Source organism: Triticum urartu, chromosome 7, assembly GCF_003073215.2.
Source record: "Triticum urartu cultivar G1812 chromosome 7, Tu2.1, whole genome shotgun sequence".
Taxonomy (NCBI): domain Eukaryota; kingdom Viridiplantae; phylum Streptophyta; class Magnoliopsida; order Poales; family Poaceae; genus Triticum; species Triticum urartu.
Window position 1 is genome coordinate 494,441 of NC_053028.1, and position 11,744 is coordinate 506,184.

Genomic DNA, 11,744 nt, shown 5'->3' on the forward strand with positions numbered 1-11,744 from the left:
CCAGTTCGGGGGCCAGGCTGCGAACATCCCCGACAGGGGGTAGCCCCCGAGAGGCCATGCTGGGGTGTTGCGTCCGTCCGGAAGAGGAGTCGTCGTGCCGCTAGGGCCGGCAGGAGGAGCGGCCTGCTTCTTCTTCTTGCCGCGGTTGCGGCCGCCGTTGGGAGAGGGCGCAGTAGGGGCACCGTGGGCGACTGGACGTGGTGGAGTCGGAGCAGCAGTGGCCGGGCGGGACTGACCGGCGATGAGAGCCGTCAGCCGGGCGTGGTGACCGCCACGGGAGAGGCGGCGCTCCTCCTGAAGAAGAACACCACGGGCCCGCGCGAAGGTGAGGCCGGTGGGGTTGACGGTGAGCGCCGCAATGCAATGGCCGAAGTCGTCGTTCAGCCCGTTGATAAGAGCCAGCAGCATGTCTTGGTCAGAGACCGGCAAGACGACGTCCCGAAGAGTGTCAGAGAGACACTTGAGACGGCTGCAGAAGGCTGTGACGGAGAGGTCACCCTGAACGATGTTGTGAAACTCCCGCTTGGCGAAGATGGCGCGCTGTAGATGGTTGTCGAGGAAGAGCTCAGAGATGACCGTCCATGCGTTGGCGGCGGTGTCGGAGGGCCTGATGATGATGTGCAGGATGTCAGGAGAGACGGTGGTGTAGAGCCACGAGATGATGCACTGATCGATCTGGGTCCACTCAACATCAGCGAACATCATTAGAGCATTGGTCGACCCATCAACATGATCGACGAGACCGAGCTTGCGGAAGGTGAGGTGGAAAAAAGTTTGCCAGATCGAGAAGTTGGACTCATCGAAGCTAAGGGTGACGGGAACATGGCTGCGGATGTTGATGAGTTGCACGGCGGTGGTGCTAGGGGCGGCTGGGTGAGTGGAGTCAGCGAAGGGGTTGGAGCTGGGGGTGGAGCCGGATGGGGTGGAGTGGCTGGAGGAGGGGGTGGAGGCGAAGGAGTTGGAGCCGGGGTTGGAGAAGAAGTCACCGAAGGGATCCATGGCTACGGCGGCTGATGAGGACAGCAGCAGCTGGGGCGTCAGGTGGGGGTGTGGTTCAGGCGTGAGCAGCGGAAAGAGGTCACGGGAAAGAGAAAACTGATACCATGTAGGATTGAATAATTTGGAATATGCAGCGCATTGTATTGATCCATAGGGCAATTACATATATACACAAGAATACTTGACCTCCAAGACTCTATCTCTATGTACAAGGAAAGATATCAAGAGGAGGCAAGTATGGAAGTAAACATCCTACGTGATCGCATGTGATACAATGCCTATATTCCTACAAAGATAAATGCTAACACTCTCTTCTCATGTTTGCTATGTATCAACACCTTGTACCCTAGCATCTGTAAAAAAAACACCTTGTACCCTAGCTGGTTGGTGGCTTCTTTAATTTGAAGTCGGGTTGTTATGCCTTTTCTCTTAAGAAATACTACTCCCTCTGCAACCGCTTGTAATAAGCGGGTAGCTAGCTTAAAAAACAATCAACAACTAAAAAAACTTTCTTTGTAAACTAATATAAGATATTTTAGATCACTAAAAGTACGCTCTTATATTGGTTTACAACGGGAGTAAATAAAAAGATTTCAGCAAACAACGTGATTGGAAAGGAATTATTATGACGTGATCGAGCTCGTGGCTAGCCCATCTTCTAGCCTTTAACTTCCTTAATATTATTAATGTTTGAAAAAACGTCCTTATTATTAATCTGCCGGTAGATATAGCCTGGCATAAGGCAGGCAGGGGATCGGTGGAGAGCCATATACTTTATGATCAGGGCAGAAAAAGGTAACATGCACGGTTGCAACGCACGTACCATGCCGAGCTGTTCTTAGGAACCGCCATGTGGAGCAGACTGCTTTTTGCGAGGACTGTGGGGAGGAGGAAACCACACACCATGCCCTGTTTAGGTGCACTTGGGCGAGAATGTTCTGCGAACAAATCAAAAAGAGGACAGGGGTTAAACTTCCCAACTTGCATCCTGAGTCATGGCCACTAGACATAATTGAAGGAACTGCTATCGACCAATGCTCCGCCTGCATCATCTTGTGTGGGGCTTGGGTGGTATGGGCTGAGAGAAATGCTAGACATCATGGAGAACAAACTAGAATGATAGCAAAATCAGTATGATGGGCAGTTGACACTGCTGCTGATCTAGCTCAGCTAGGAACAGAACAACAGAAGCCTACTGTTAAGGTCCAAGAAAGATGGAAGCCACCTGATGAAAGTGTACTAAAAATTAATGTGGGTGCACATTTCCTGGAAGCTCACGGATATGGTGGTACATGCCTGGTTGTCCGAGACGTACGGGGTCATCTCGTGAGGGCACAGGCTTTGTGGTATTATTATGCATCTTCAGCCAGATTGATAGAGGCATATGCAATCTGAGATGCAGTCAAGCTGGCTGCAGATATGGGCTGGCGCAGGATCGTTGTTGAAAGTGATGCCTTGGAAGTTGTTAAGCTATGGAACTCTCAATAATTTGATAGAGCTGATATCATGGGACCTCTATAGGACGTGAAGGAGCTATGCGGGAACTTCACTAGTTTCAATATTTATTTTGTAAGGAGAGAAGCCAATATGGCTGCTCATCTATGTGCTAATCAGGTACGTAGGAGATGCCTCTGGATAAACTTCATCCCAGTTTTTCTTCACGATTGTATTACCTGCGAATGTATTACATTTGAGTAATCAATATAGCTCCTGCATTGCAAACAAAAAAAACCGCACGTACCATAGTATGGTGCAATCGAGAAAGACCGAGCGTGATACGCACAGTCACGGTGTTTTCAATATCAACAGACCCTCCAAAGCCAATCATCAGTAGGTAGCTATTTAAAGCGAGCAATCGATTTGGTTGTTAACCCTAACCGAAACCAACCTTTTGGCTACCGAATCCCATCAAAATTCCGAGGGTGGGCGAGAAACGCGGATACCGCGGTTACCGCAAAATTCCGAGGAAAAACCGCTCGAATTTTTGAAACATAATTTGAATTCAAAGTTTTTTGAGCTCACAATATATTAGTTCGGTGCTCAAGAAGTTCACAAAGTCGCTGTTGGTGCAGTGGCAAGTTATCCCCATCCTTCCTCAACATGTGTTAGGTCGTGGGTTCGATCAGAGGGGCCACACGGCCCCCATTTTCATTACGAAAATGAAGTCACAACATATAAATCAAGTTTCATACAGACTTAACTTTTTTTGATGCCTAACATATGCATCGTGAAAAAAAAACCCACTCCTACATCTTGAGGCACTTCGACTGCACCTACAGGATGCTACAACAAAAGACAGCTCCAAAGCACCATCGCTACATTTTTTGCCTAACATTTTTGCATCAGGTGAATAAACTCCTACAACCTGAGATACCAAACTCCGCACCTACAGGGTGCTATAGCAAAAGAACAAGAGAGATCATCGCAAATGCTACATCTATCACCACTTGATCAACAGAGCCTCCGTATAGCAGGCCCCTAGCCGTAAGCACGTTTGAAGACGTCCCTCGCTATCTGGGCCAACCTCTTGGTCACTTCCTTAAGAGTTTTTTGCACTCCTCTTTTCTATAGCACACCCCACGAATCCAACACAGAACATAAGGAGAAGATAATATCAGTAGGATCTTTAGGTAAAGAACTTTGAAAGGAAGATTTATTTCTTGTTTTCCAGATCGACCATAATAAAGCAGCCGTACCAATATTTATAACCACTCTATCTTTCCCAGTATACTTAGGAAGCCAATTCTGGCAAAATTCAAAGAATGACAAGGGTGTTTGGGGATTTCCCAAAGCACTCCCGAAACCGAGCAAAAGAGCAAGTGAAAAACAGATGGTCAATACATTCATTGGCATCACAAAATTCACATTTGTTGGTGCCTTTCCAGCCTTTTTTACACAAATTGTCCTTGGTCAGGATCCTCCCTTTGATAACTAACCAAATAAAAGCCTTAATTTTCAAAGGTACCTTCAGTTTCCACAGAAGCTTAAAAGGGAACACTACTCTCCTAGCAATAATATATTGATAAAGAGATTTAACAGAGAATTGGCCAGAGCTGGTCAAAAGCCATTTGACTTTGTCAGGTTCCTCACTCAGAACAACCTGACTGCACATATCTAGAAGTTTATTCCACATATCCAATGTCTCCCCATATAAACATCTCCTAAATCTAATGCAGTTAAAATCTTGTTCAAATGCTTTAGCAACCGTGATGTTTTGATGGAAAGTAAGTTTGTACAAGCGAGGAAAAAGTTGACAGAGAGGCTTGTTGTGGATCCAAGCATCTTCCCAAAATCTAGTTTTACACCCATCTCCAACAATTCTCTGACAACATTTGTAAAAGATATCTTTAACACTCATGATACCATTCCAGAAATGAGAGTTGGCAGAAGATGACTCACATTGAGACAAAGTTTTCCTCTTCAAATACTTTGCTCTAATCATCTCCTGCCAATCCCCATCTTCATTCTCAAGTTTCCAGAGCCATTTACACAAAAGACTAATATTCTTGATATCCAGATTAGTAACACCCAACCCCCCTTGGTCTCTAGGTTGACAGACATCAAGCCAGTTAACTAAATGAAACTTCCTAACCCCCTCTTTCTCTTGCCAAAGCACCCGAGCTCGAAAGAAGTCGATTCTTTTGCCTACTCCCTTTGGTAGACGGAAAAAGTTAAGTAAATGACTAATGACGTTACTCAAGCAAGTTTCAGTACGGATAAGCCTACCACCCATAGATAAAAGAGCCCCCTGCCACGATGCAGCTCCTTTCTCTACTTTTTCTTCCGCTGGTTTCCAGTCAGCATTACAAAGCTTTTTATAATGCAGGGGAAGACCTAAATACTTAAAAGGGAAGCCCCCAATAGCACAAGTAAAAATGCCGGCGTAGTCAGCTTGTTTCTCCAAAGCTTCACCGAAACAGAAAATTTCACTTTTTAAAAAATTAATCTTCAGACCGGTCAAATGCTCAAAAACACATAGAATTATCTTGAGGTTCCTAGCCCCCTCAAGGTCATCTTCAAAACAGAAAATAGTATCATCCGCATATTGCAAAATATTTAGACCTCCTGAATACAACCTAGGCAACACTCCCTTGATAAATCCTTGTTTTTGCGCCCTTTGCACCAGGGTAGCAAGAACATCAGCCGCCAAATTGAAAAGCAAGGGGTAAAACGGATCCCCTTGCCTCAAACCCTTCCTGGTAACAAAATACGGGCCAATAACATCATTAATAGTGATGGCAACCTTTCCATTACTAACGACATCTTTTGTCCACTGGACAAAACGTTCAGGGAAGCCTTTCATTTTTAGGACATCAAGCATGAAACTCCAGTTAATTTTATCGTTAGCTTTTTCAAAATCAACCTTAAAAAGCACAACAGAACATTTATTTCTATGTAAAGAGTGGATAGTTTCATGAAGCATAAGCACATTGTCCAGGATGTAGCGACCCTTTATAAATGCAGATTGCGCTTTAGAAATTGTTTAATCAGCAGTTTTCATGGCTCTATTGTTAAGAACTTTTGTAAAAAATTTAAAAGGTACATTCAGCATGCAAATGGGACGGTACATTTGAATCCTATCAGCCCCCTGCCCCTTAGCAAGCAAAGTGACTACACCATAGTTAAGCCTTGAAATGTTAATCTTGCCCTCATAAAAGTCATGAAAAAGCCTAAGGAGATCGTTACAAATGAGATTCCAGAAAAATTGAAAGAACTCGGCAGGAAAGCCGTCCGATCCAGCCGCTCTGTTGCGCTTCATAGAAAATAACGCATTTTTAACTTCATCCATAGTAAATTTGCAACTGAGCTCAACCTTATCCTCTTCTGACAAAACATCATCAAGAGGGATACACAGAGATATAGGGGGTAAATCTACATGACCAAATAAGTCCTTATAGAAATTAGTTGCATATTTGAGCAAGTTGTCATCCCCCTGGATGATCCCTTCATCCTGGATAAGTCGAAAGATTTTACTCTTGCGCTTCCGCCCACTAGCCTTAATCATAAAATACTTAGTGTTGCTATCCCCTTCTTTGATATCCATCTCCTTCGAGCGTTGATACCATTTTATCTCTTCCTCTCTAAGAATTTTATTCAAATCATTCTGCAAACTATTTCTTTGCACATAGTCAGCTGCTGATACACCAGCAAGCTCACACTTCTTATCAAGTACATCTAAAGCGTTAATAATAAAACTCTTCTTTCTCCTGTAACTACCCGCAACATTAAGGTTCCAACCCTTGAGCCCGCTTCTTAATTTTCTCATAACAGCCTGCCACCACTCCATGCTGTTTTTGTTAGGAGCGATAGAGTTCCAAATTCTAGAAACAACGGCCGGCAACTCATCTCTGACAAGCCAGCAAAGCTCAAATTTAAAAGGCCTAATAACTACAGCATTTACAACTCCAGTATGTACCAAAAGAGCAGCATGATCAGAGACACCTCTAACGAGTATCCTGACCGTAACTAAAGGAAAATGTTGTTCCCAAGATGGGCTAACAAGAATCCTATCTAGTTTTACATACAAGGGGTCGTCCTGGTTATTAGACCAAGTAAAGCTCCTCCCTGAGAGCTCTAACTCTTTTAACCCCCAGTGTTCAATGATGGAATTAAAGTAAAAAGTCCAAATAGGGAGTTTTTTAGCTTTACTTCTCTCATTGATCCTCCTAATGATATTGAAATCACCACCAATAACAAGGGACAATTTATTATGACCTAACATATGGACAAAATCGATCAGGAAGTCCTTCTTGTCTTTGGTATGAGCAGCCCCGTACACATTGATCAAAGTCCACTTGAAACCCGATCTCTTATCCATAACGATCATACTGGTAAAAAACCTACTAGCAGTGCACGTGTCGACCTCAAACAGGTCCTCCCTGACACCCATGAGGAGCCCACCCGAGGCTCCTACAGAGGGTTGCCAAAGCCAAACGAAAGTAAATCTGCCACCGATACTAGCTAACCAAGGATCTGAAAAATCAGTTTTCTTAGTCTCCTGAATACAAATGAACTCCAAAGCATGCTCAAAAATGATTCTTTAAGAAATCTTCTTTTTTCAGGTTCACCTAAACCCCTAGCATTCCAAAAAACACCAGCCATAGAAACAGATTATCTTTTTGTTGCACCACACTTGACCTTTGGCTTGACGCTGACCCCTCCAGTGCAAGTCTGCTTTAGTTTGGATTTATATAACGATGATAAAAGAATTAATTCGTCTCTAAGTTCTTCATCGTCCTCAGATTCACATTCTGAGTCAGATACAAGGTTCCTAATGGTATCAGGGTCAAAACTTCCCAGTTTTGACTCTTCATCACTATCTTCCACATTATTCTTCTTTCTCATATTTGCTAGAAATAAATCACTCCTAGTTTTTTCTAAGCTCTTGATCATCGAAATAGTGCTATCTATTCCCTCAGGAGTTTTGCCTAAGCTAACACCAATGCATTGCGTAATGTGCGAAATAAAAATAGGTACTGTATTTAAAACAGTAGGTATATTGGGAGCAGTATTTAAATCTGTAGGAGCCATACCTGGGGTCTCCAGATTCTTCCTCCTTGCCATATCAGTAGCTTTATCCATAGTCTGCACCTCCTCTTTGTGTTTGTTCCTGTCACTTCTTCTCCTCGCCGCCTCATCTAGAGCTGCCTTTTCTTTAGCCTTTTGGACCCTAGCTTCAGCTTCCCTCAACTTCTGTTGCTTGGTAATATCAGCTGCCCCAAGATCTTGCAAAGGACTCAACACCACCCCTTGTACCTTGTTAGAGAAGGAGGTCTGTTTCGTCGCAACAGCTCTTCCAGGAGGTGAAATAGCAATGCTGTTTTAACCACGGTAGGTGTTAGGTTCTCCTTGTCATGCCTTAGGTTGCAGTTTTCCTCAGCCAACAACTCCTCTTCCGCTTCAGCCTCCATCTCTTTAATTCTCTGAGTGCTAATCCCGAGCCTTCTAGCAAAATCTTCAGGATCCTGAGTGCAATCATACTCATCATCTTGCTGGCTACCTTCCCTTTCTATAAAGTTCTCCATCATGTCAGCGTCCTTAGCAAAGTCTGCATTAATCTGCTCTACACTAGATCCCACCTTGTCAGTCAGATGCTTCTTGTCTAGCAGTTTTTGTCTCACTTCCCTTTCAGCTAGCAAGCTCTTATCTAACTCGTATTGACTGGATATAACCTCATCAAGATTCTCAGCTGTCACATTACCTCCGATACCAACAGCACCACTATCATTCCTTGGAGATTTACTGCATATCAGCTCATCCTTTTCATTTCTGTCCCTAGGTCTCTTATCAGTAGTTTGTTGTGTAGGAGCCGAAGGCCTGGGGTAACTAACCAAAACACCCCCCCTCCAATGGGCCTCCCTCCTCCACAATATCCTCTAGCTCAAAGAAAATGTTATATACCAAGCCACTTTCATTCAGGGGAGCACTAGCTGGAATTTTCCTGGGATCCATAACTCCGATTTTTGCTCTCACCACCCCACACAGTCTATACAGCTCCATGTCCAGTTCGAGAACATTCCCTATCAAAGAACCAGCCTCACAGAAGCCTTGGTAGTGTTCAAGTGGTTCAGGCACTCCATCAATTCTAACCCAGCAGACATAGAGCTTGTAAGATGCAATTGAGGAATTCGTCCACCTGTCAACTTTGATTGTTGCTTTAGTACCAATCAGTCCAAAGTAGTGGTATCCCTTCATTTCATCGATTTTTTGCATTGATGTAAATTTCACCAGGAAGTTGTCCTTAAGATATGGCTTTGCTTGCCATTCCCATCCCCACTGGAACATCATGCTGAGAGAATTGACTAGTTGCAAGGCAGTAAGTGATTCACCTTTTACAGAGACAATAGCAATAGCCTGCTTAGCTTTATCTTGGTCAGGTTTTTTCCCAGACCTAGCAGAGAACATTTGCAGTCCATCAGCAGCGCTACCAATCAGACTCGCCACAGGTTTGGGCTGATACAGGAGGGCACATTTCTTGGACAGATGAGCATCCTTTTTCGCGCAATTAACACACCAGAGAGAAGTAGTGCATCCTTTAACAGCATGGCCAGCGATTTCGCATCTGTAGCATACCATTTGGGCCTTTTGTTCTGTAGCAGCAGCAGCATCACTAGCACCAGGCTTGCTTGAATTACCAACACCAGCAATTTGAGATTTACTAGGACCAGCAAAGAATTGACCCTGACTTTGAATGTAGTCCACACTAGCATTTCCAGTCTGTTGATAACAACCAGCAAAACTACCACCCTGCTCCCCAAATTGATCATAGCCATAGTTCAGATTGGTAGGCATTTGGGGATTACCTGCAGCCCGCATTGGAGGCAGAGCATAGTACTGCTGCCCGGCAACGTATCCTCCTTGCATGCCCTGGCCTGAACCGCCCGCACCAAAACTTGCCTGACCAGCTAGGTAGCCGCCCTGACCTGACTGCCCGGCCATGAGCCCTCCATTGGCGGCACCGAATCCCCCGCCCTGGTAAGGTGCAGGCTGTGGAGGTCGCGCCTGTGGGCGCTGCGGTGGCGGGCCGCGCCATCCTCCGCCGCCGCCGCCACCAACGGCATCGCCGCGCCCGGTCCAAGCCCCGCGCCCCGCGCCTACGCTGCTCAGCCGCGGCCCCCTCCAGTCGCCTCGCCCAGCCATGGACTGCGACAAGTAGTCGTCGAAGGAGAAGTTGGAACTCCCCCCACCAACCACAGGCCACTCCACCGCCGCCGCCGCCGAGATTCGACCCGGCAGTTGACGCCACCCCCCACTGTATGAAACCCTATCGGGTGCTGGTTTGCCCCACAGCGGACGAAGTAGTTCCACCAGGCGAGGAGGCGTCTTCCATGAAACCGTCTTCGACGTCTCCCCAAATTAAGGACAGTATAACCGCACCTAATGCCTGCCCTCACAACGATTTGGGTTTTTGGTCGTCCGTTTTATTGATCTGGGAGTTTTTGGCCGTCAGATTTCGTGTTTAAGGCAGTCTGTTTCGCAATCTGTGTAAACTGGGCCAGCTGTCCTGTGGGCTGCTACTCCATCGGCCGAAACAGACTCCTCTGATGCATTAGGCCTTTGGCGAGCCGGCAGCCCATTGAAAGGAGGGAGGCCTACGAGCGACCGCGTCAGCTCCATTTACTCGCGAACCCAATGGCTAAAAAAATGCTCGCGAACCCTCATCGAGTCCCGATCAAGGCCGAGGGGAACGGGACCGCATCGATTCCACTCCGGAATCAAGCCTCTGAGAGGGGCAGCCGGTTCCATCCAGTGAAGACCGTCGGGGTGCGTCGGTTAACCTGAGGTCAGGGATGGGATCGAGTCATCCAGTCGATCGCAGCGACCGGAGGAGCGGGATCCAGGTCAAGCCGAGTCCATCCGGTCGATCCCAGCGACCGGAGGAGCGGGATCCGCGTCGAGCCTATCCAATCCAGCGCATTGTAGAGGTGTGCTACGGAGTCAAGGTGCGGGGGAGGGAGATAATGGCAGACGCCTCGCGTACTGGTATAACATCACCTTCCTTTGTAGTTTATTTGAAAAAAATATAAGGAGTTCAGAGAAACAAACTTTGACCACAATATGCATAATAAATTAGCAGTGCAAGCATCTTAAATCTTCTTGTATTACACCTTGAGTAGATGGATGCTTTTGCTGCACTTCTGTAGTATAGGACTATAGGGTGACAAAAAAATAGTATCACTGCAAGTGCATCAGAAAGACAAACTTGAATTTTGCGAAGCACCATCTTCTTACAGGGATTTTGTGAAGCACTTGATTTAACTAATGCAACTACCTGGTGGCCGAGCTAACCATATCATCATTGTTGATTCCTGTTTGCGCTAAGGACGCCCAGCCGGAAGGAACAGATGAGCAAGAGTTGTGAACCTAGGGTTGTAGAAAAAACAAAGAATAAAGGATTGAAACCAGTCATATTGGGCGACAAAACATGATGTGTAATCGATAATCACACATGGCCGCCACATCAGGAGAAGCTCTTCGCATGGTGGATCCATATCAACCAGCTAACGCTTCAATTTCCTTCATGAGAAAGTCAAAGATTATGTTCCCAACCTTATTCTCGTGAACCCAAGAATAAACATAATCAACAATACATCGGATTCGTGGTACGCATCCCGATTCTTTCTAAGAAATTCCAAGGAAAACTGGGAGACCAGACCTTAAAATCATCGAAACCATGAAAGATTTGTGGTACATAATAACGTACCTGTACCGAGGCAGCGAAGGATGGAAACAGAGAGGAAACTATCCAATAATCCCCACCGGCGAGGGGCGCACATCATCCGCCGTGAAGAGTGATTACTTCCCATCGATCCCCTCATACAGCGACGAACTCCGCCACCTAGGGCTCACGAAAGGAGAGGGATCGGGAGAGGTGCACGATGACCAGGGGCGGCCCCTCTTCAGCGCCTCAACCCGGTCTGCGATGGCTCCTGCGACTTCAGGTACTTGATGCAGGCAATGCAATTGCCGAGATTGGGCTCCTCGCCGGACATGGCTACTGCGGTGGCGCGGACGCGCATTGCAAGGGCGGCGCCGCCGCAAAAGTATGTCTAGGGTCTCACCCCAAAGATCGCGAGAAAAAAGATGAAACGGAGGGGATGCGAATGGCGATGGAGATTGGAGAGGCGATGTGTCGATTTCCGTTTTCTTCCATGTCACGATGGAGAGGAGAGGTCGGGAGGGGAGCGAGCAATTTCTCCTTCTTTTTCTCTGCGGCGAGTGGCTGAGGTATCTTTTTCCGAGGG

General features: G+C 46.3%; 1 protein-coding gene across 1 annotated transcript; it reads right to left on the minus strand.

Moving 5' to 3' along the window:
- Positions 1–3,479: 3,479 nt before the first annotated feature.
- Positions 3,480–9,791, minus strand: LOC125525308 (interleukin enhancer-binding factor 3-B-like). Its single transcript, XM_048690305.1, has 2 exons — positions 7,533–9,791; positions 3,480–3,564 (listed from the first exon to the last, which is right to left on the minus strand). Exon 1 carries the CDS (start codon positions 9,637–9,639, stop codon positions 8,326–8,328), a length of 1,314 nt encoding a protein of 437 aa, XP_048546262.1. The 5' UTR covers positions 9,640–9,791; the 3' UTR covers positions 3,480–3,564; positions 7,533–8,325.
- Positions 9,792–11,744: the final 1,953 nt, after the last annotated feature.

Bases quoted from the DNA above. Each gene is read 5' to 3' on its own strand.
- LOC125525308 (XM_048690305.1), bottom strand. From the start codon at position 9,639: ATGGCTGGGCGAGGCGACTGGAGGGGGCCGCGGCTGAGCAGCGTAGGC.